Raw genomic sequence first — 20,830 nt, 5'->3', positions numbered from 1 at the left:
TTGTACACTCAGACATTACACTCATAACTTAAATGCAATAATTAGGAATTACACGTTAATCAAAATTTTTTTAGCAATAACCGATGTATATTATGCATATAACATTTACATTACAACTGTCATACGATGTATATATACAGTATTAATGCAGAACTGGCGTATGGTTAAAATGCACATATCCGTTTCTGTATAAACGGGTATATGGCGAGCAAACGAGCAACAAAAGCGAAATCAGATCTGAAACTTTCTTTTATGTTGCTTCGTAAAAAATGTTCTTCGCATTTTCCAAATTTATTTATCTGTGTATGCGTTTCTATTCGTTTTTTAAATATTGCGTTCTTTTTTTTTTTTTTACTGCATTCTCATTACTTCTTTTTTCTTTCAGATAAATTAGAGAAAGTTCAAGTTTTTTTATTCTTTAATTTTACTTAAGAATCTTCTTTCTTTTTTATTTTTTCAAGTTTTAATTTATGAATCTCGCTTCACCGTTCGTTCTTCTCCGTTTTTAACGCTTTTAATAATCGCCGTATTTCGGGAAATGTGCCATAAAATATACAATAGTCCTATACGATATGCGTGATTGTATCACAGCTTGTACAAATTACGCAAGAATCGCAAGGACTTCTACCTCGCATTGCGATTTTGAAACGGCCTTTAAAAAGAAAAGAAAGCGTACTGATAAATTAATATTCTCATTTTACACGCGCGAAAGACTGAAAAATATTACTGCCTATATTATTTTTACATCTTCGCATTTGATGCGCGCGCGTGCGTCCACTTGCGCAAGTATTGTGTAGCATATTTATACAGTGAATAAACTTGTTTGTTAACGTCTTTTAGAAAAATGTTCTCCATAAGTTTGATGCGATTGATTGGTATATACAAAGCGAATATACTGAATAAATTTAATAATAGACACGTAAATTATCCAATACTGTTGATATTTTACATTAAAAATATGAAAATAAAATTTTGAAAAGTTTATTAGAACAAATAATAGAAGAATGAGATCTATTTCCACTTGTTGAGAGAAGAGCCGCGATACTTGCTCGATAAATTTTCCCTCTCGTCCTGAATCGCCAACTCTTCATCCAGCAGTAACTCAAAGTTACCCAAAGCTTCGGAGGAAGGTGATTTGTTCCATTTTACACTAAATGAAACCAATCACGAATTTTATCTTGTAAATTTACTTGAGATTTTTTTTTATGAGTATCGTATACTTACTCGGGCATACCATCCGGAGGAAGAACCACCGATAAAATATTGTCGATTAATTTGTACTTTAAAATTCTGTCGTTCACCGTCGTAGATGTGAGAGATGGCGAGGCATTTACCTATAAAAATCCAAAATTAATTTTTTTTTCCTTATTGAAAGACATAGCGGCGAATGATAAAACTGAAGAAATTAACATACTTCAATTAGCCATGGTTTTAACTTGTTGTCGATGATTATATCGTATCCGTAACACTCAAAACAGTGCCGATCATTTGCCATCACCGGTGCTACTGCTTTCAACGAGTGCACAATGCACCAAGAGATGTTGGCGAACAGCTTTTCTATGACCGCCTTTCCGTGTGTACTTTCCAAATACAAACGCAGATTTTGCACACTCAGTTTACCGCCGTGTTTGCTGTTATATTCATCCTGAAATTATCATTTAACAATTCTTATGTGAGCAAAGAATATTCACGCAAACTTAGAATTTTAAAATTATATGTATATTATTGAATTTATTCTAAATTTTAAATGTTTAATACTCTGTTTAAATAATCCAATTTAAAAGTAATATTTTATAAACATATTTTTAAAGGAATGAATAATTAATTGAAAAATGCATGATACATACGCCATGCTTTTGTACAGACACATTCGTCAGGTGAACGTACATGTTATCGAGTTCTTGAACGCTGGTATCGTATTTAACAGTGCAGAAACGACAAAATCCTAATTTAAAAAGGTACGCTTTGAGCGGCCGAAATGACGTGATGAGAACGTACAATCGAAGATCGAATTTCTTGCTACCGATCAGCAGCGGATTGTCAATATACCTGCCGTGATTGAAATATTAAAAAGAAAACTTTAAGCTATCACAAAAATCTCAGAATATAATCATAAATGAAGTATCTTTGATTGAATTTATATTAATTGCATGTATTACCTGGATATTACATACGACTCTTTCGTTAAATTCGGATTAAACGGGGTCTTTGCTTCACGTGACCATTTTTTCAGCTTACTCAGCTTGTTAATGAGAAATATGCCAGCACCCTGCGATTTGCCGCACGGTTTCATGATCCAGGTGCTCTGCGGGGACTTGCGGTATTCTTCCACAAACATATTGTAATCTACAATAAAGCATAAATCCATATAATGCAAAAACAAAGTTATTTTTACCCGAGATTTTTCCCGAGTAATTGATCATGTGTCTCCAAATCATACAATCTAATTTTTAGAAACTTTGTTTAAAAAGTATGACCTTACCGGCCGGTAAGATAAAAGTAACGGGTATAAAATCGAGGTACAAATATTTGCCTGGACCCTCTGCGCGTTCTGCTAAAGGATTTCCCTCTCTCTCCAAGTCTTTCCGATATCGCTTGATGTTCTTTACCAGAAGATCCTTGCGCGTCAGCTCATAATGATTTGGAAAGTGATTAATGATTCTAGCGCAAACAAGTATATAAATCGTAAACTTTTAATTTAAAACTTAAGCTTCTTTATTTTAATATTTCATTATTAGTAGAATAACTTATATTTTTTTTTAATTAATTATAAAACGTCTTACTGATTGTCATCCATCCTGTATCCGGTTTCCACGCTAAAGATACTTCTGCAAGACTGAGTAACGGCCCTACGATAAATAATGAATCATAAAAGTTTTCCGGTAAACCTACAAATTGGAAGTTAACTGCTAATTTATATAATTACCAATAGAAGTTCCAATCGTCTTCCGGACCGACTTGCGTCCAGCCACGCTTCTCGAAGTTGTGCACAATTACAGACTTGTCCACGTCCGTGCAAAATGTAATCCTAGTGCGATCCATTCCGACTGACGGCACTCTATATAAATTATGATGCAATTAATTTTCTAATCGCGGCCAGAAAAAAATTAAATTAGCAATACGTTGTTGTAAATAATTAAAAGATTGCTGCTTTGCTTGGTTTCGTTTCAAATATGCCTGAAAGTCATTGCAAAAATAATTCTAATTATTTATGCAAATTAATTCTAATTATTTATGCAAATCTTTATGTGTTTCGAGATAATTTTAAGATTTTTATAATAACTCATTAACCACCTCCGAGTATTAATGTGATTTATACATTTATTTATCACAAATTTTATATACCTGCCGTAAACGGTGCAGAGGTTGGAATTCGCAGATCGTTTGTTTTCCGTAGCCGCGTACGATGCCATGTTCCTTCGATATTACATACAAACGACTTTGCTTAATCGATAACGTTGTTGTTAATTGATGGAAGACTGACGCGAAATCAAACATTATCATTATTACTTGGTTTACTTTGATTTTCTCAACTACTTATATAACGAGCGCACGATTAAATTATCGTTTTTTGTTTAATTGTAATTAAGAATTAAATATTAATTTATTTAATTGTTAATGTACATTTTAATAACATTAGGCATTACAAAGTGTAAGGTTTACGTGCATTTACTCTTGCTTTCTTTACATTAAAGAAAACTGCTATAGATTTAATAATTAAAGGAAAAAAAAAAAACAAAATTGTTATCACAATTTTAGCATTAACTGTAAAGGAGTTAAATAACTTCGAGCATACTAATAAACATATTTTATTAATTATAATAATTCTTGATAAATCCTTAAATATTTATATACATATTAAAATTTAAACCACGTAGGTACTCCAGGTGCTTTGTTGGATTCTATATAACTTTGCATTTCCTTCTTAGCTGATTTTAAAGTATCTTTATCAATTTCTTCTTTTACATCCTTGAACAAGCTCGGAAACACGAACGACTGGTCTTTTGGCTATGAAAAAAAATGTCAAAGTTGATTTTAACTTCGAAATATGGTTCTAAAAAATAAAGAACGTTTGTAAATCTAACCAATATGACGTAAGCTATTTTTCTGTCGTCCTCTTTAATGATTGAACCCTGTAGTTTGTCCTTTATAAATTCACCCATAACTATTCTCGTCCTCACGTGAATTACGTTAACGTTGTAAATCTTCTCCAAATAATTCTTGATGTCATGTTTAGTCATTTGCATCGAGCAGTGAAACTGTACGATGTTTGGAAGCTGCTTTTCCTCAGGTGCAATTAGCTTAATCCAGAAATTGGGTAGAAAAATTCTCAATTGCGGATTGCCTCTTTGATACAGAGGATAGCTGAATAACATTAATATATACCAATTAAAAATTATTCAATAAAAATTAAATAATAATGTATCACGATATCGCGGCAAAGTACAACTAAAAATAATTAACAAATTGAGGTTAAGATTGTCCGACCGTTTCTCTTTAGTTTATCCACTTATCTGGGATTCTATAAAAATGTTTGTAAGAATTAAATATTGTCGGGACTTACAATCGCGTTGACATTGTGTTTTAACGTAATACAACGTTCTCTCGTATTTATAGTAATACTTTCATAAACGTTCCATTCCAAGCAAACCAAAGCCACCACACTTTGTGGTTTGTATTGCTATTACGGAGATTTTAGTTACCGACGGTCTTTGCAAAGTTCGATTCTTTGCTAAGCGTGGTTCGAGTCTCCGCTAATAAACTATTCGACATGTCGGAGTCGGAGTAGTTGGACGTCACGTTTGTCGTCTGCTGAAAGATCGCTAACAATTGATTACGACCGGCGTCGAGATGTATCGTGCAAATGTAGGTGCATTTTTTTAATGTTCTTGTTTTATGTTAGTTATTAAGACTAACAGAATGAGATAGACTCGTGGAGTGTATACTTTGTAGCAAGGCCAGCGGCAGAGGGGGAATATAAATGGACTACGCCAAAATTATTTTAACGGAAGACAAACGAGAGAAGCCATATCCGTGAATGTAATGTCGATGACAATCTTGGACCAATTAAAGCAGTCATGGCTTACAGCTGTAATTGGGTGTATTATGTGTGTCACTGGAATGTGTCTTCTATTTTGGAACGAGGTTTACTAACGATATATCTTTGTCACTGTACTGATTTAATTTTCCGAAGATTTTGTAATTTTATTAGACATACGTTTTGTGATTTTTCAGGGTAGAGCTCTGAAAGTAGCGTATTCCATAAACGAGGGTTTGCGCAACGTAGTCGTAATTCCCAATTCAATGGTGCAGGCATCTGAATATGAAGGCCGCTTGGTGCATCTGTCAGGACCATTACAGGTCTCTGAGCCGTTGACTGAGCCAGATTATGGAATTGTCATGTCCAGTATAAAATTAAAGAGAAGGGTCCAGATGTACCAATGGGTTGAAATTGAGGAAGAGCAAAGGTAGTAATAGACTTTGCATGCCTATAATTGAAATTGTTAAGGTCAGTTACAAATAAAAAGTTATCTTCAACTTGAAAATTTATTATTAAAGCTTAATTTTTATTTTTTTTTTATAAAATAAAAGCTCTGCAATATTTCGATACATTTAACAAACGTTAAACGTTAAAATTTTTAGTTTTGGAAGAATAACAACAGAAGAGAGACATTATTATTATACAACAGAGTGGAAAGACAAACTTGTAGATTCAGATCATTTTTACATTCGTACTGGTCATCATAATCCAAAAGAAATACCAATAAAAAGCCAAATACAAGTCGCAGATGAAGTAAAGATCGGCGCTTTTACACTAGGCACAGAATTGAAATCGAAATTCAAGGACTTTATAGAGATCACCAGCGATGAGCGGCCAGAACAGAAAACCATTAAAATGCATTCTGGATTGTATTACCACAGTGTAGATTTGTGGAATCCCCAAGTATGTTTTTTTGTGAAAAATTCTCGTCTAAGGAAAATCCATAACTTTAATTAAAAACTAAGATGCGATATAATTAAGTTTTTATTTAATAAATGTAAATTTTTACGTTGATTTATTACTCAAGTGCTATGTGTAATGTAACTTGCTTTCTTTATAGGTGGGAGACCTCAGACTACAATTTTCCTACGCGGGCAAACACGGAGATGTTTATTCGGTAGTCGGCTTACTGGAAAAAGACACTATAAAACCGTATTACACAGCCGACGGTGAAGAAATTTTGCTTCAACAAAGGTACAGAATATCGGTAGAGCAGATGTTCCATTTCGAACGCGTACATAATTATTGGCGAACCTGGGCTAATAGGTAATTTCTGTATAATACATTAATCACTTTGTAATTTTTAATGGCACGTAAATTGAAAGTTAAATACAGTCTTTTGATTTAATTAATTAACGATTAAATACTCAACATCGTGGTTTTTATTGCAGAGGACTCGGATGGTTAATCATATTTATAGCGGCATCGTGTTTAGCAAATATATTAAAGACAATTGTAACGAGCTCGACGTTCCTTTGTGGTATAGTAGTAGTTGAATCTTTAACTATGTCAGTCTCCATGTCTGTCAGTCTCATGGTGATAGGTTTGGCCTGGATATGGTATAGACCAGTAATCGGTATCTGTTTAGCATTAGCATCCTTTTTGCCACTTATCTATTCGACATTAACATCGGGATCTTCATCTCAACAACGTGATAACTACAGGAGATTATAAAATTACCTGTCAACTTAATGTTAAGGTATAATAAAATTCCTAATTTATTTAATATTATATACTGTAAAATAAATAAGATAATGTGAATAAATAAAGTAGTAAAATAATTATTCTTTTATTAAAATATTAAATAAAATTTTATATTAAAAATAACTGTGTATATTAATAAAAGATTTATTTTTTTTTATTGAAATTTTACATTTGAAATAGATTTACTTCTAAACTGGCTGCGAATTTCGAAAGTGTAGCGTAGCTTTACCAATCGCGCAAGTGTGTGGGTGTGGTTCGAACAGTTTCACGAGCGGCAGCACAGTTGAAATACGCGACAGCGCGAGAAAACGCATCTGAAAACAGGAAAGTTCTACGGCTTTCTTGGGCTTCTTGCTGTACGAGTTTTCTCAAATTAAATAATCTGAAGGAGGGTCGTCGGTAACGAGCTACAAATATTCCATCAATCTATTTTACTGGAGAGGTCTCTTGTCGTGAGAACAATTGCAACAAAACAATGAACGTTAATTGGATATATACAAAAATTGATTTCACTCGCTACTTACTTGAAAATCGTGTACGAATCAGATCGCGGGTGGAAATGAAGAAACTTGATCGATGAACGATCGTATTGCGAACGTGTAAGTGTAATTAAACCATGACTCTCATTTTGTATAATTAATTGTAGTAATAAGAAAGAGAGGAGAAGCGAAAAAAGAAAAAAAAAAAGAATTCTTTTTCAGCCACAATTTCCACGACATATAAATATCACCTCTAATTGCAGAATTAATAATAAGATGCAAAATAGTCTGATACCACGAGTTCCACGGACGTTACACGAATTGAAAGGCACACAGGTGAGTGCAGACTAATAAGAAGAGCGCGATGAAAGTCGCTTTCTGTGGATTTTTTCGCAGACCTGTCATTAATTTTTGCGTCTAGGTCAGCGCTTTTGTTACAAATGTTATCGATAACGCGGAGATACCGCTTATCCGCGCCGAAGATAAACGATAAATTCATCTGCGATAACGAAACGAGCAGAAATCGATGTGCGAGCGATCCAGTCTTCCGGTGGTAAGCGCGAATTTGCCAGGCCGCCCTTTTTGCAATTAAGTTGCTTTAATTTTTGCGGCTTTTACAGGTAGAAGTTGCGGGTGGAGGATCTCCTCCTCCTTCTTTCTTTCTCTTTCTATCTCGATCATCTTTCTTCTCCGCCTGATTGTTTCTTATCTTGTTGAAGACGCGAGCTTCATTCTGTGATTATGCGGTACACGGAAGCGGACCCGACGGCAGAACGGAGTTACGCACAGCAGCTCAACGACATGTCGGCGAATAACGGCGAGCAGCAGCAACAACAATCGCAAGTGACCGGTATCAAGACATCGCCGTTTTGTAGCGCGCAAACCCATCTCTTCTTTTAGGAAACGATCTTAACGCGAGAAATGATTTTTCTCTTTGTTCTCGAAACCACCAGCGCCGACGTCGAGCGCGGCTACGCAGACGATAGAGCTGCAGGAAAACGTGCCGATCGTTTACACGAACGCTAATGTCATCACGATGCAACCAGAAGGTGAATAGATTGCTTCTCGCTGAACGGCAAAGTAACGTCGGCTGGCTGTCAGCGGTTAAAATAATTTCGATGAAATATATTTCATCGCATATAGATGTAGCAATTATTCTAATTAATTATGTGCTAGAATAGTTATGCGGCTTTTTACTGATTGTGTAATGCGGCAAAATCGATAATGAGTACATGTGCACTTGAAAGATTTAATTATTCTTACGCACTATCTCATCGTTTTTACAGAAGGTGAAAGTCGATTCTTCCGTAGACCAATACTTTCCAACATGCCCGACTGGATCTCAACTCCTAGACCTCTAAACATGATCTCTGGCACGCAATTCTTGGATGGTGTTGAGCAGTTGGAAATTCACCAAGTTATTACTTCTAGTACGTATTTATACGTTTTTCGCCAAACAAAAAAATAAATAAATTTAAAATGAGAAATAAATAAAACAAAAATGAGAAGATATTCAAGTGTTTATTCAAAAAATATACAGATAGACGTAGTTAAGTAGAAGTAAATTAATTAAATACAGCTTGTTATTGAAATAAGTATATTTTTTAATGCGTATAATATATTGTTTGCACTCGATTGTTACTTGGTAGTAACAAGCAGAGGAGAGCAAGGTATTCAGTACAAGGTAAAAGTGCCGCACGCGGAAACGCTGTTTCTCGCCACGGAATCTACGTGGGAAACACAGTCGCGATTATGCGGCTGGTACAAGGGATTCGTATTAAACCTGCAGAATCAAAGCGGCGAGACCGCCTTCGTCATCCGGAAAGATCCCAGTTGGATTCACGTGCCGTGCTCTCGACAGGTAAATCGGCTCATCAAGCCGCATTAAAGCAGATATATTATACGACCCAGTAATCATGCTGGATTTTACATTATTAATTGACATGTCGCATACGCATAAAATTTCTTTCTTGTGCTAATTTAAGAAATAATTGTATATATAATAATGGATATATAATATGGACATTTTCATTTTGTTTAATTTTTACATTTTTTGGGTTTTTACAGAAAATTACGATTGAATGCGCGACTCTCATAGGTAGCGTGGAGGAGAATTTTAGCTTAATAGGGCCGAGCTTTACTGTATACAATGCGATGAATGAACCACTTTGCAACATTACTGGACCAAAAGTTTGTGGATGTTGCATGTACAAGGAGGCGCAATTTCAGGTAAATTGAATTATCTGTGTGGAATACCATTATGAACGATATTAAATAATCAGCTAAGTTTAACATACATCTTGCACACAATTATATAATTTTTCTATGTTGTCCGTCAACTGCTTATATCTATATTAGTCTTATATGTTTTTATATTTAATATCTTTTTATTTTTAATTTTTTATATTACTTTTTTTCCTTTTCAGGTAAAATCGTTGGACGGATCGCGCCAAATCGCCTCACTAAGTCATCATTGGGATCATTTCGCAGTCGATTATATCCTGGTGCTCACATTTCCGGTAGACACGGACGTAAATCTAAAAAGTTTGCTTCTCGCTGCATCATTTTTGATAGTAAGCGAACGACTTTTACATCTGCAATTAAATAAAAAAAACGTACAATATAAATTTGCAAATAAGTATATTTATTTATCTTATCGCTCTTGTGTTTCAGGAATACGTATATTTTCAACGAATAAGAAGAGCATCCACGAGATAAGAAAAGATTATGATTAAAATAGACCTTCGACTTTTAAGTTATTATATTTACCGTGATTTCCTCTATTGATGGAGCTCGTGCAATTATTGTATAATAGATTCGTAAACGTTAAGATATTCTAATTTTATGCAAATTTTAAATGATAAACGACAGTGAAAATAAGTTATTACATCTTATCATAATTAGTATCACATAACGCGATAAATACTCACTGCAAAAGTGCAAAGTACAAATATAAACTGATTTTTGAGATGTCCAAAAAATCCGTGAAAAGACACGTGAATGCCTACGAGCTTTAAAGTGAGACATTGAAAACGATATTCGCTCATTCACAACGCAAGCATCTAAAAAGTATTATTCTGTAATAAAAAAGAAATATATATATATTTTCCGAAGATATTTGTGCACGATAAAAGTTATATATTGTTAAGGAATGATAAAATATTATAGAACAGAGGTGCAAATAAGTTAATTGCTGTTCGTCCTTCCTTTCAATGCGAATAGAAAACGTCGCGCGTTAAAAGCATATCTCGTATCTGCGAATATGGTGGCGAAACTATCCGATAAACAATTATCGAAACTATCCGTATCGGCATTAAATCGTTGTAGAACGGCTCGCTTATCTGTAACGTGGATTGATAATTGGTATTGCGATTCGAAATAGAGTTGCACGCGTGATTGTACGGTTCCAGGCGATATGAGAGGCGGAAAATACCAGACGCCTAAAAGTTTTTGTCAAGCTGCAAGAGTCAAGAATTTTCGACGGCGCCGTGACATTTCGAGCACATGAGAATTTGAAACGGGAAGGCTTTTGGAGCCTGATGAAATCAATCAGCTGTATGTGCCGCGAATTTACAATTTACCTGCCGTCCTCCGCGTCTCGATTCAAGCAGAAATCGAGTTTGCGCGTTATCTCGATTATATCTACTCTTTCTTCGCGCTTCGTGCACGCACTAGTGGCGCGATCTTTTTCTGCATTATTTCTGGAACACGCGATCCACTCTCTTTGAACTTGTTCGACCCTCATCGGCCATTGGGAGACCCGAACGGAGAGATTGACGTAGAAAGAGAAACGAGAGGCATACTATACACACGTGGATGCGATGTGAGTTCGTTGTATACGCTGACAGTATAAACTTGTATTACGTGGCGGTGAAACGGAAAGGCAGCCTGTGTGTTTCCCATTGTGCTCAGACTCCTGCCCTTTTCGTAGTTCGCGTTTTGTCGACGGTGAATGTTTCATTATCAGGGTTTTTACTTCTACGACGAAGTGTCATAAAGTGCCGGCTAACCAAATACTTCGAAAAAGCTAATTAGATAAAGTAAAAGTAAGTAAGTCAAGGAAGAGTTATCTACGTTGAAAGCGGTATATAGATTCACAGTCAACACAAAGAGAATAGTTTAGCAAGGAGAGTTACCGAATAAAAAAAAAGAGAAGGTTGTGTCATATATCAGTGAGCTGACGGATGCACTTTGAACCAAGAAAGAAAAAAAGAAAAAAAAAGCTCTTTATTTCGTGCACGATTGTGCTGGGAAGTTAACGTACATTGTGCGTGTTATTTTCTTAATTTTTTTTTTTTTTTTTTTTTTTAATACCTTAGGAACTATACAATAATTTTAATTTACTTAAAAATTTACAAGAAAACTGTATCATTATTCGGGGTGAAAATAAAGTTGTAGACATCTTAATGTTCCTAATTGTTTCTAACTACGATAACGTTTCATTATGTTTACAGAAATAATTCCATGCGGTAGATAAGTTTGTAATCATGGATCTGCTCGAAGTTACCGGTCTGCTATTTATAGCTTATTATTCCATTTACATCGTGCTACCTTCTTTCTTGGACTGCAATATACTGCTAGCTTTTAAGGAGAAATTCGGCAAACCCGTTTGTGAGTACATCCAAAGAATAACATATTTTTTAATGCATTTTTTTAAAAAGATATTTACTTTCGAAATCTCTCGCAAGTTGAGGTATTCGAAGCAAGCAATAAATGCACAATTGAGTCGATTAAATTATTTTTTTTTTGTGTTGCACTCAGCTTCGTTAAAAGGCAAAACGGTGTGGATAACCGGTGCGTCTTCCGGTATTGGAGAATATTTGGCTTATGTGCTGGCCAAAGCGGGCTGCAAATTAATTCTATCTGCTCGAAGAGCCGCCGAATTAGAAAGAGTAAAGAAGACGTGCTTAGAAGGTACAATCAATATTCTTTTTTTTTTTTTTTTTAAGTTTTCCACGTTACGTTAGCGATCTTCGTCGACTAACTGACGTCTCTCACGACTTGAAACGAGGGAATCAATTTCCTGCCATTACGACGTTCTTCTGTAATCACTAAAGTTTAATTAAATTCCATTTTTTTAATTTTTTTTTTTCAGAAAACAAATGTTTGACCGATGACGATGTAGAAGTTTACCCTATGGACATCCTCGATTTAGACTTGCACGAGAAAGTGTTCCAGCATGTGATTAACAAATTCGGAAAAGTACATACATTCTAACGTTCCACATTTTCTCGTGGTGATAAATATTCTTGGTCTGTTTTATTTTAGTGGAGTTTTATTTCTCGGTTAGAATCCTATCGCCGACCTGGCCTATATCAGGATTTGATCTCTTAATTAATATCTTATCAAAGACCTTCCACTACGTACCTCTACTTATTTGTCGTACTTATTATTTGTCATTGATATATTTGAATTAGGATAGTTCCGTCATATGCATTTTTACATTTCAGTTGGACATACTTGTTAATAATGCCGGTCGCAGTCAAAGAGCTAAATGGGCGGACATCGACTTAGCGGTTGATAAAGAAATGTTTGACTTAAATGTATTTTCGATTATGTCCTTGAGTAGACAGGCAATCAAGCACTTTCTAAAAGTGGGCGGAGGTCAAATCATTAATACTTCGAGTTTTGCTGGAATTCTTCCAATACCGATGTCTGCGACCTACTGTGGTACAAAGCACGCCTTACATGTAAGTATTTTTTTTTAACATATAATTAATACTATAATATATACTTTCGCATCCCAGGGCACAATAGCATGGTTAATTTAATTTATGTAACGTTAATATTTGTGCATAAATGTAAGCATGTCATGTTTAGTTATGTATATTTTATTTGCATGTTTGTAAATGTATTAGTAATATAAATGTTTGAGTTTTAGGCTGTTTAAATTTGTTGGAATGAGGTATGAAAGAAAGAGACATGTAGTATGTTGCATGTGAGTATGAGAGTGTGATGGAATAAAACGAGTGTTTCAATATTTCGATGAAATGATGCTTGCAGGTAAGAAATATACGAGTATGGAAGTGAGCAGCGGGATGTGAAAAGTGTGCTTCTTTCTTTGGATAGCGTATATAATGTCTTGTTAGTTTATAAGTTTCGTAACCCTTTAAAGAATAAAAAAATAAAAATTATTATATTTTCGCAGGGTTACTTCAAACCATTGTTTATGGAATATCCTGATAAAAATATTCACGTTACCATGGTTTGCCCGGGTCCAGTGCAAACCGACTTTCTAGCCGAAAGCTTTACGGGAAAACTTGGCGAGGTACGACTTTGTTAAAGATTTTTTTTTTTAACTATTAATGCAAAAATTTGCTACTACACATATGTATTTTATATGTGCGTGTATGCAACTGTTAACTATACGTTATAATTTTTTAAGAAATATGGCGTAACAACGGATGTTTCTAAAAGCAAAGTTAGCGCGGAACGTTGCGCGATCTTAATGGCCGTCGCGATTGCGAACAAACTGGATGAAGTATGGATTGCCACGACGTCCCCGTTACGAATTGCATATTTGTATTACTGCTTTCCGAACTGTATAAGCTGGTATACATCTTTTACTTTTTTATGTGGAAATAATTTATTCTAATATACTATTCTGATTTTTTCTTTTTTTCTTACAAAGGTTAATAAAAAAATTTGGTCGAAAATATTTGCTGAAATTACGAGATGCTAACGCTTCCAAAGAGGACTAGCCATATTATCAGTGGATATTTCAATAATTTTTGCAGTTTTTGATCAGTTATAAACTGCGCAAGAAGACTTTTATACAATACTATTAGCTGTAATTAAATAAAGTGTATTTTTCATTAAATATTCATTAAATATAAATTTCTCATATTATGTATTAGTTTTATAATTTTTTTGCTATCCTACTCTCTTTTATTGATAAAAAATGTTTTATTTGATTAATTCAAAGTATTGTAATTTACTATATTTTTACGTACATTTATACATTTTTGCTTAGTTATAAATTATTAAACTTATGTCGATTGCGCTTGTTGCATTATTCGTTCTCTAGCTCTTTTTCCTCTTAAAATTGCTGTTTTGAACAGTGAACAATATAATTCAATGGCACAAAGAGAATCGTCGTTTCCAGGCACGGGATATGTTATAAGATTTGGATTACAGTTTGTGTCGACTATGCCAATGCTGGGTATGCACATTTTTGCTGCATGTCTCACTGCTGTGTGTTCGGATAAAACGGTATCGAGAGTATTTAAAAAAATGCATAGATCTGGCAATCGCGTTGTTGCTTTGAACTGATTTGTTGAATTTGGGAACAGCCCATTTCGCCAGAATCGGGTTTGAGAAAATTCTTTACACTCTTTGGCCGTTTTGTCTACTAAATGCGTGACTTGAGGATTACGCGAAATGAAAAGGATAATCCCATCTCGGAAGGCAATGTGAGCAGCAAAATTCAATGCCTGTTTCAGCATTTCAGCTGTTTGATCTAAATCAATTATTAAATGCCCTAATCTAGACCCAAATACAAACGTTTCCATGTTTTCATGCAGCGAGGTATCTTTATGTCCGTAGTGTACTCTTGCGTTGTACAAATCTTTTACCGTGAATAAGTTGTGCACTTGAAAGAAGTCCGGATGTGTCAGTGGATCTAACGTGATCTCTGAACTCTCTGCAACATTAGACGGATCTACACGTTAAAAAATGTATTGCGCTACAAAAATAACATTAAATTTTATCTCTCGACAATCGTAAGGTTATAGAAATAAGAATTAAACTATTATATATTATAACTTTACCAGGTTCCTTTGTATTTGGCTGAGACTGAGTCATTAGTTGACATCGTCGAAGATAATTATTACGAACAGGCTGCAAACACTGCCAATCTCTCGTAACTGTAAACGCAAACGTGTCGTTACAAATACGTCGCTGTGACAAAACATTTTCGGTATAAAATAAGTATATAATTACAGTTACAGGTGGACGAAAGTATTCGTCTCGCAAATATCGACATCATGTACGTCGGCGTTAATTTCATTAGCTTTCGTGTTTCAGTTTCAATTCAACGTGAGGTAAAAATATATTGACAACGAAGAGTAAATTGATGTGGCTAAATTACGGTGCTCGCCGGACGCACGAAAAGTGAAACGTAAAGAAGGGAAACTCAATGCACGTCTACCTTCGCGGCGCACGTCGGTAAGACTTCTCTTTCCACCGAATCGAATTTTATTGGTTTACGAGTAGACGGCGTCCTCGTTAGAATGCGCCACTTTCAAGTTATTACCTCTCTAACGTTCTAACGTTTTAATAAAATTACAAATAAAGATATATCAACGTTACTTTCTTCCGGAATGACGGATTCGCGCGGTCAGTTGTTTCACTTCGAAATAAGAACACCAAAATAGGTCAGTATCAAAATTATAAAATAGTCTCTTATTAGAAAATTAAGTCCGAACGTTGTCGGTCTATTAAATAAATGCACAAAATATTCTGCGATGCAAAGGTTAACTTTCTATATCTACTGTTCTATTGTATATGAGAGCATGTTAAAATATATCAGGCATTTTGCCCGTGTTAACGATATAATAAAATGTAGGATGTAGATTGATCGCTCAATTACTGTATTTCTTCATCGTTACAGATTAATCCTTGATTCGGCTTAATTCCTGAAGCCAGAAAGGACGTGGAAAATGAGTTTAAACCGAGGTTGAAGTTAGTTCACGTTGATACGGATGAGATAAGTTGAACCTGATCGAGGTCGGCGCTATTTTTCTAATTGTTGCATAAGAAACGAATGCGAGGTATAAAGATAATGATTCCGTCACTAATTGTTAATAAATTGACTGCGAGCGCTTTAATTGCGTTTTATGTACAATTGTCTCTTTGTTTATTGTTCTGCTTGATGTAGGGCCGGCTGTCGACACGGTGTCCAAGCTCGAACGTGAGAGTCGAGGAGAATCGGGGACGAAGACGCTGAAAATAGGGAAAAGTAACGGGGCGAGTAACGGATTGACCATTTAATGCATCCTGCCGCGTAGCCGCTCGAATAGCACTTTACGATAGATCGTCCGTGAACAGAGAACGGTCCAGCAATTATATCAAGTCAAACGTTAAACGCACGATTTGCCGGCGCTTACAATTCTCGCTTGATGTAGACATTGATATTCTCGTGCGACGATAAAACGCCGGTCTTCATATTTAGAGTCGAGACTTAAAAAAAAAAAAAAAAAAAAAAGAGAGAGATACGAGAAAGACAAGTAATGACTTAACTTGCGAACGTCATGCATCATTTTTTTTATTTTTTTATTTGCGAATATTAACGTCACGCGAGTAAAATTTTGCGTGCAGTAAAAAAACTGTTGCGTCAAAGGATTGTTTGCGTTATTTTTCGCTCCGCGTGGATCTCCGATAATGCGCGTCTATGCAAAAGTGTCGTAAAGTTTCGTCACACCGAGAACAATATTGTCTCCAGACTATTTATCAATTTGTGTGACACGAATGAGTTTCCTCTGACGACATTGTTACCGTGTCGCTTAAGTCAAGGAGAGGAAATCCCGCGATACTTCCAGGATCAACGACGCGAATTCCGGGAAAGACCGGACCCGCGGCATCAGCGGTATTTCCTTCGAACAGCTCACCTTTAGCAGGGAGATAAAACACTTGCGGAAGCTGCGAGCAATTGCGTCCGTAGCGGCGAGATTATGTAACCGCGAGAATTATCCGGAAAATAAGACGGTTAATTGTCACGAGTCGATACATGTTGCGCACCTGCAGCTGATGCAAATGAAAACTTATTATTCTAATTATTTACCGATTATTCTAATAAGGTATAATCCGTGCTAATAACAGCGCGGTATATTTTCTCGGGTTTTTAAAAAATCAGAGCGAAGCGCTGGTCATTAAAATAATAAAGCGCGCGTGCCGATGACCATCGTCGCCGACGTTCGCCGACGAGAAAAGAGGGGAAAACGGGCGGCGTGGGTAGGGGTCCGCGGGTTTCGGAAACGGTTCCGCGAGGCGGTATATACCGGCTCGCGATGACTCGCCGCGGCAAACACGCGCCAGGTCGTTTCGCGAGAAGAGAAGAGCGTGATCGTCGCCTTGCGTCGCGCGGCTTACTACACGACTCGAGCCCGTGCTCGCATCACCGTTCTCGTCGATACGATTACGTAAGTCCGCGACAACGAGAGGTACAGTTGCCGCGCGAGCGCTCGGAGAGAAACTTCGAGCAAGCCGGCGGACTGCAATTTTTCGCGCGAGTGCAAGAAAACAAGAGAGTATCTTGAAACATTTTTTTCGAAGTTCTGAAGACTCGGATGCTGTCGTACCGCGAGGCCGCAGCATCGTGGCATGGTGACCGACGGCTCTCTTATGCCAGCGCGAGAACCACGCTACGGGACAGCACCCTGGACAACCCCGCCAATGCGTGTGTACACGCCAACGAGCGGGCCTCCGGCGAGCAAGAGTCACGGCCGTGCGAATGAGTGGACACCGACGGCGGAGGATGCGATCGCGCGCGCCTAAACTGCCGTGCGGACCTCGAGTGATATGTACGTATCGAATCCGGTTTCGAATTTTCCCGCGCAGTCGATAAGCGCTTTAAAGTTAGCCGCGGTGCACGGTTGAAACGCGGTCGGGGGTGAAAACGAGGGACAGGAAGGGCTCCGGACGGCTGACTGACCGAAAATTCCGAGAATCGTGTCCAACCCGCGATCCCGGTCACGTAATCGCGCTGGACGTCGGGCAGGATCTCACACGGCGATCTACAGAGCGTACGCTCCGCGGCGGTCGCGGCGCCCCCTCGAAGACGTGGGTTTTGGAACACGCCGGTTCACGCGCCGGGTGCACGTATACACGGCCGCCCGTGCATGTGATCAACGATTACGCGGCGATAACAATATCCGCACACGCGCGACGGCCAAATTTCCGCTTTCGGTCCTCGTCCTCTCGCGAACGTTGAGGTGGGCCCCCCCGCGCGCGACGGCGCCTCCCTTGTATCCCGGAGCTTTTTCGCGGCTTTCTCGGTGCGGCACGTGAGTGAACGCGCGCGCGCGCGCGCGGCCGCTAGCGAAAAACCGCTACGTCCGTTTTACGTGCGCGGGTGTGGGAAGAGAGTTGCCGTTGTATGTCACGCGTGTGAGGTGTGCTCGCGATCAAGTGCCGGTTGAGCTTCCCCGTGGCGCGCGCGCGGTGCCGAGGATGGAGAACACGACGTATCGGACGAACGAGCTGGGGAGCGCGGGCATGCCTGATCTGGCGACGTCGTTCTTTACGTCGCTGATCATCGGCGCGGTCGTCCTGAGCATCTACTATGTGAGCCGGCTATTGCGCTCCCGCCAGGATTCGCAGAAAAGTAAGCATCCCTCTCGATTAACGCCGTCAGCCCTCGCTCGGCGACGGGGCCGCGTGCCACCCGCGAGCGCGATCAGCGACGCTGCATGCCACCCCGACTGAAAAACCGGGCGTTCTGATAAATGAATCGACCTGGCGACGTGCGGGCCGTACGGCACATTTCAGGTGGCTCGCCGGCCACGTTTCTTTCTCAGCGTGCTTCTCGCGCCAATTTCAACGCGCGGCTTTTCTCCGAATCAGACTCGTCGACTCCGCATTACTACATTACAGTTTCTATCTTTAGCTGAATTTTTTATCCATCTATTTTGAAGCAATTGTAGCTGACTTTTTTTTTTTATTAATTTTTTATCCCCGCTTTCAACTTTTATTTCACATCTTTGGCTTCATTTTTTTTTGCAGCGTTCGTCTTTTGTATTCGTCAACTAGATTTTCGAAGGGAACATTTTGTTTTAACTTTAATATAATTATTAGTCATATTATTAGTCATTAAAGACTCTTTGTTGAGCTTGGAGTTGTTGCGTCAGCCTGATGGTAATATGATGTCATACAGAATTCGATGTGTTTTTATTTGGAAAGAAGCCGACGAGAATTTTGCGATAAAGAGCTCCGCTTGTCGAGTAGAAAGTTATATTATTTTCGACACAGCTGTAGAGAGGAAAGAATGAAAAGCAAGGATATAAAGGAGAGAGGGAAGATAAACGAAACAGAACACTGGCCACGTCCTGTTTTCGAACGTGTTTGCAGAGCAAAATCTAAGTATCCACTCGTTAGATTAACTTTTCAATTCCCAAGATATCTCCGTTTCCTTTTAAACTTTTGCAGTTAATCAATCCATAAATAATGCAGTTATCTTTCAAAGATATTCTGAAACGAAGCAAAAAATCGAATGCCTTAGTTGAGAGTAAAAATAATCAAATTAAATATTTAATGACAAAGAAAAAAAAAAAAATTACTCAAAAAAGCAGATTTTAATCTATCAATTTGAATCGGAAAAAAATCGATGCGATAATTAATCTTGCGAATAAAAATAAAATTTGTCTTTGTATCGTCGTAAAAAAAAAAAAAAAACCAAGCAAAAAAAGTTTAAGAAATCTTGCTTATATTCTTGATCGGGTGATGCTTCGTCTTACACTCCGGACGATGATTCTCGATAAAGTTCTCGATCGAACGGATGGATATATCGCGCGTTTCCCGTTAGCCTCCGCGATTCAGTGCGTGTCCCGTTTATCTCTTTATGTCTTTTTTTTATTTAGTAAGAGTAAAGTCGCGATAGATCGTGGAAGCACCTTCCGCGAGAGACCTTCGCGTTTCAATAGACACCAATAGACACGCAAGATCGCGGTTTCCGTTAGGACGGAGGCGCCAGTCCCGTTAGTACACGCGTGAAATTCGCGTGACGATCGCGAGCGGAGGACTCCGGTTATCGCAGACGCCAGCAACGCGTACGTTCGCATCGATCCTATTATCAGCCAGGTTGGTGATGCCGATCGGACGTGTAAAATGGCATTTAGAAACTACGCCGAGTCGCGCTCAGTCTGCCTCTTGAAAGCTAACTTCTGCGTCTAATCGTGTTAAGGATAAAACGGCTATCAAATTCAGAGCGCGTGCAGTATAAAAACTTAAACTTTGCAGCTAATTTCTCTCATTTCGCTTCACTCTCGCGATCAGCTTCGTCCTGTAATCCAGCTGATAAAATTCAACAACGCTATGATTTTTTTGTACACGATCCTTTCGCAGAGATAACATTTTTATTACAAGGTCTTAAAATTAAGTTAAATTATTCGTAGGCTTTGCGAACATGAACGAGAAAATTGAAGGATTTTTGCAGGGGCTCCGGTAAAAGGTAGAAAGTAAATTTATACAACTATTATTTACACGAAAATCGTTCTCGTTACTTATATTAATGCCGGGTCGTTTATTGACTTCTGCCCCTGAACGTCGCGCATGAAACGACACGTTACTCATCGTTACGTTTTATTTTCATTTATTTTTATTTTTTTTTTTATTTTATCACGTGAACGGCCGTGTTACGCACGAATGATGCTCGCGAAACGACGCGCAATAAAGAACGTTGTAATCTAATCGAACACGAATATGAGGAGGAGAAGAGCGGGGATGACATTGTCTGGTTACAATTTCTTTCGTTTCTTCAACGGTAAAAAGAAAAGCTGTTACATGCGTGACGAATCGGTCAATGCTTTAAAGAAGGGGAGAAAAATGCGCAGGATGTAAAAGAGATTAGACGTATCTCTTCGAAGTGTTTAAGACAACACATATGTAGCAT

General features: G+C 37.6%; 7 protein-coding genes across 13 annotated transcripts in view; 4 read left to right on the top strand and 3 right to left on the bottom strand.

Moving 5' to 3' along the window:
- Positions 1 to 336: 336 nt before the first annotated feature.
- On the bottom strand, positions 337 to 3,708 carry Ttll1b (Tubulin tyrosine ligase-like 1B). The gene is made up of 9 exons (XM_070666871.1): positions 3,346 to 3,708; positions 2,927 to 3,058; positions 2,784 to 2,849; positions 2,483 to 2,661; positions 2,160 to 2,346; positions 1,848 to 2,049; positions 1,415 to 1,645; positions 1,225 to 1,334; positions 337 to 1,150 (listed from the first exon to the last, which is right to left on the bottom strand). The coding sequence occupies exons 1-9, from the start codon at positions 3,411 to 3,413 to the stop codon at positions 1,012 to 1,014; spliced, it is 1,314 nt and encodes a 437-aa protein (XP_070522972.1). The 5' UTR covers positions 3,414 to 3,708; the 3' UTR covers positions 337 to 1,011.
- Positions 3,709 to 3,793: 85 nt separating this feature from the next.
- Mrpl23 (mitochondrial ribosomal protein L23) lies at positions 3,794 to 4,718 on the bottom strand. Its single transcript, XM_070666880.1, has 3 exons — positions 4,565 to 4,718; positions 4,086 to 4,365; positions 3,794 to 4,008 (listed from the first exon to the last, which is right to left on the bottom strand). Exons 1-3 carry the CDS (start codon positions 4,576 to 4,578, stop codon positions 3,859 to 3,861), a joined length of 444 nt encoding a protein of 147 aa, XP_070522981.1. The 5' UTR covers positions 4,579 to 4,718; the 3' UTR covers positions 3,794 to 3,858.
- Positions 4,719 to 4,764: 46 nt separating this feature from the next.
- On the top strand, positions 4,765 to 7,065 carry Tmem43 (Transmembrane protein 43). Of its 2 annotated transcripts, XM_070666873.1 has the most exons (7): positions 4,765 to 4,866; positions 4,954 to 5,145; positions 5,236 to 5,468; positions 5,644 to 5,944; positions 6,102 to 6,307; positions 6,433 to 6,740; positions 6,926 to 7,065. In XM_070666873.1, the coding sequence occupies exons 1-6, from the start codon at positions 4,852 to 4,854 to the stop codon at positions 6,713 to 6,715; spliced, it is 1,230 nt and encodes a 409-aa protein (XP_070522974.1). In that variant the 5' UTR covers positions 4,765 to 4,851; the 3' UTR covers positions 6,716 to 6,740; positions 6,926 to 7,065. The 2 variants fall into 2 exon arrangements, with proteins under 2 accessions (XP_070522974.1, XP_070522973.1); XM_070666872.1 differs by lacking the exon at positions 6,926 to 7,065 and having other exon boundaries at positions 6,433 to 6,868.
- A 163-nt stretch (positions 7,066 to 7,228) lies between these two features.
- Positions 7,229 to 10,409, top strand: LOC139108506 (phospholipid scramblase 1). Of its 2 annotated transcripts, none has more exons than XM_070666878.1 (10): positions 7,229 to 7,344; positions 7,488 to 7,560; positions 7,646 to 7,777; positions 7,944 to 8,074; positions 8,178 to 8,273; positions 8,511 to 8,654; positions 8,874 to 9,085; positions 9,292 to 9,453; positions 9,651 to 9,797; positions 9,898 to 10,409. In XM_070666878.1, the coding sequence occupies exons 4-10, from the start codon at positions 7,966 to 7,968 to the stop codon at positions 9,940 to 9,942; spliced, it is 915 nt and encodes a 304-aa protein (XP_070522979.1). In that variant the 5' UTR covers positions 7,229 to 7,344; positions 7,488 to 7,560; positions 7,646 to 7,777; positions 7,944 to 7,965; the 3' UTR covers positions 9,943 to 10,409. The 2 variants fall into 2 exon arrangements, with proteins under 2 accessions (XP_070522979.1, XP_070522978.1); XM_070666877.1 differs by having other exon boundaries at positions 7,646 to 7,844.
- Positions 10,410 to 10,671: 262 nt separating this feature from the next.
- Positions 10,672 to 14,073, top strand: LOC139108505 (dehydrogenase/reductase SDR family member 7). 3 transcript variants are annotated; one of them, XM_070666876.1, is made up of 8 exons: positions 10,672 to 11,047; positions 11,679 to 11,835; positions 11,986 to 12,138; positions 12,320 to 12,426; positions 12,675 to 12,914; positions 13,373 to 13,492; positions 13,610 to 13,776; positions 13,856 to 14,073. In XM_070666876.1, exons 2-8 carry the CDS (start codon positions 11,712 to 11,714, stop codon positions 13,923 to 13,925), a joined length of 981 nt encoding a protein of 326 aa, XP_070522977.1. In that variant the 5' UTR covers positions 10,672 to 11,047; positions 11,679 to 11,711; the 3' UTR covers positions 13,926 to 14,073. The 3 variants fall into 3 exon arrangements, with proteins under 3 accessions (XP_070522977.1, XP_070522975.1, XP_070522976.1); XM_070666874.1 differs by having other exon boundaries at positions 10,672 to 11,491; XM_070666875.1 differs by having other exon boundaries at positions 10,674 to 11,270.
- On the bottom strand, positions 12,151 to 15,356 carry Mrps2 (mitochondrial ribosomal protein S2). Its single transcript, XM_070666879.1, has 3 exons — positions 15,166 to 15,356; positions 14,994 to 15,089; positions 12,151 to 14,866 (listed from the first exon to the last, which is right to left on the bottom strand). The coding sequence occupies exons 1-3, from the start codon at positions 15,230 to 15,232 to the stop codon at positions 14,214 to 14,216; spliced, it is 816 nt and encodes a 271-aa protein (XP_070522980.1). The 5' UTR covers positions 15,233 to 15,356; the 3' UTR covers positions 12,151 to 14,213.
- A 1,886-nt stretch (positions 15,357 to 17,242) lies between these two features.
- Positions 17,243 to 20,830, top strand: part of LOC139108500 (transducin beta-like protein 2) — a 29,228-nt gene continuing 25,640 nt past the window's right edge. The window contains exons 1-2 of one of the 3 annotated variants that reach the window (XM_070666867.1): positions 17,243 to 17,363; positions 17,497 to 17,744. In XM_070666867.1, coding sequence (XP_070522968.1) covers positions 17,675 to 17,744 — 70 coding nt within the window. In that variant the 5' untranslated portion in view covers positions 17,243 to 17,363; positions 17,497 to 17,674. Of the gene's footprint in view, positions 17,364 to 17,496; positions 17,745 to 17,789; positions 18,548 to 20,830 lie in introns of those variants that run through there. The other 2 variants (XM_070666866.1, XM_070666868.1) reach the window with 2 other exon arrangements.

Source organism: Cardiocondyla obscurior, linkage group LG15, assembly GCF_019399895.1.
Source record: "Cardiocondyla obscurior isolate alpha-2009 linkage group LG15, Cobs3.1, whole genome shotgun sequence".
Classification (NCBI taxonomy): domain Eukaryota; kingdom Metazoa; phylum Arthropoda; class Insecta; order Hymenoptera; family Formicidae; genus Cardiocondyla; species Cardiocondyla obscurior.
Note: the sequence above shows the minus strand (reverse complement) of the source record. Positions and strands in the feature narration are given on the sequence as shown.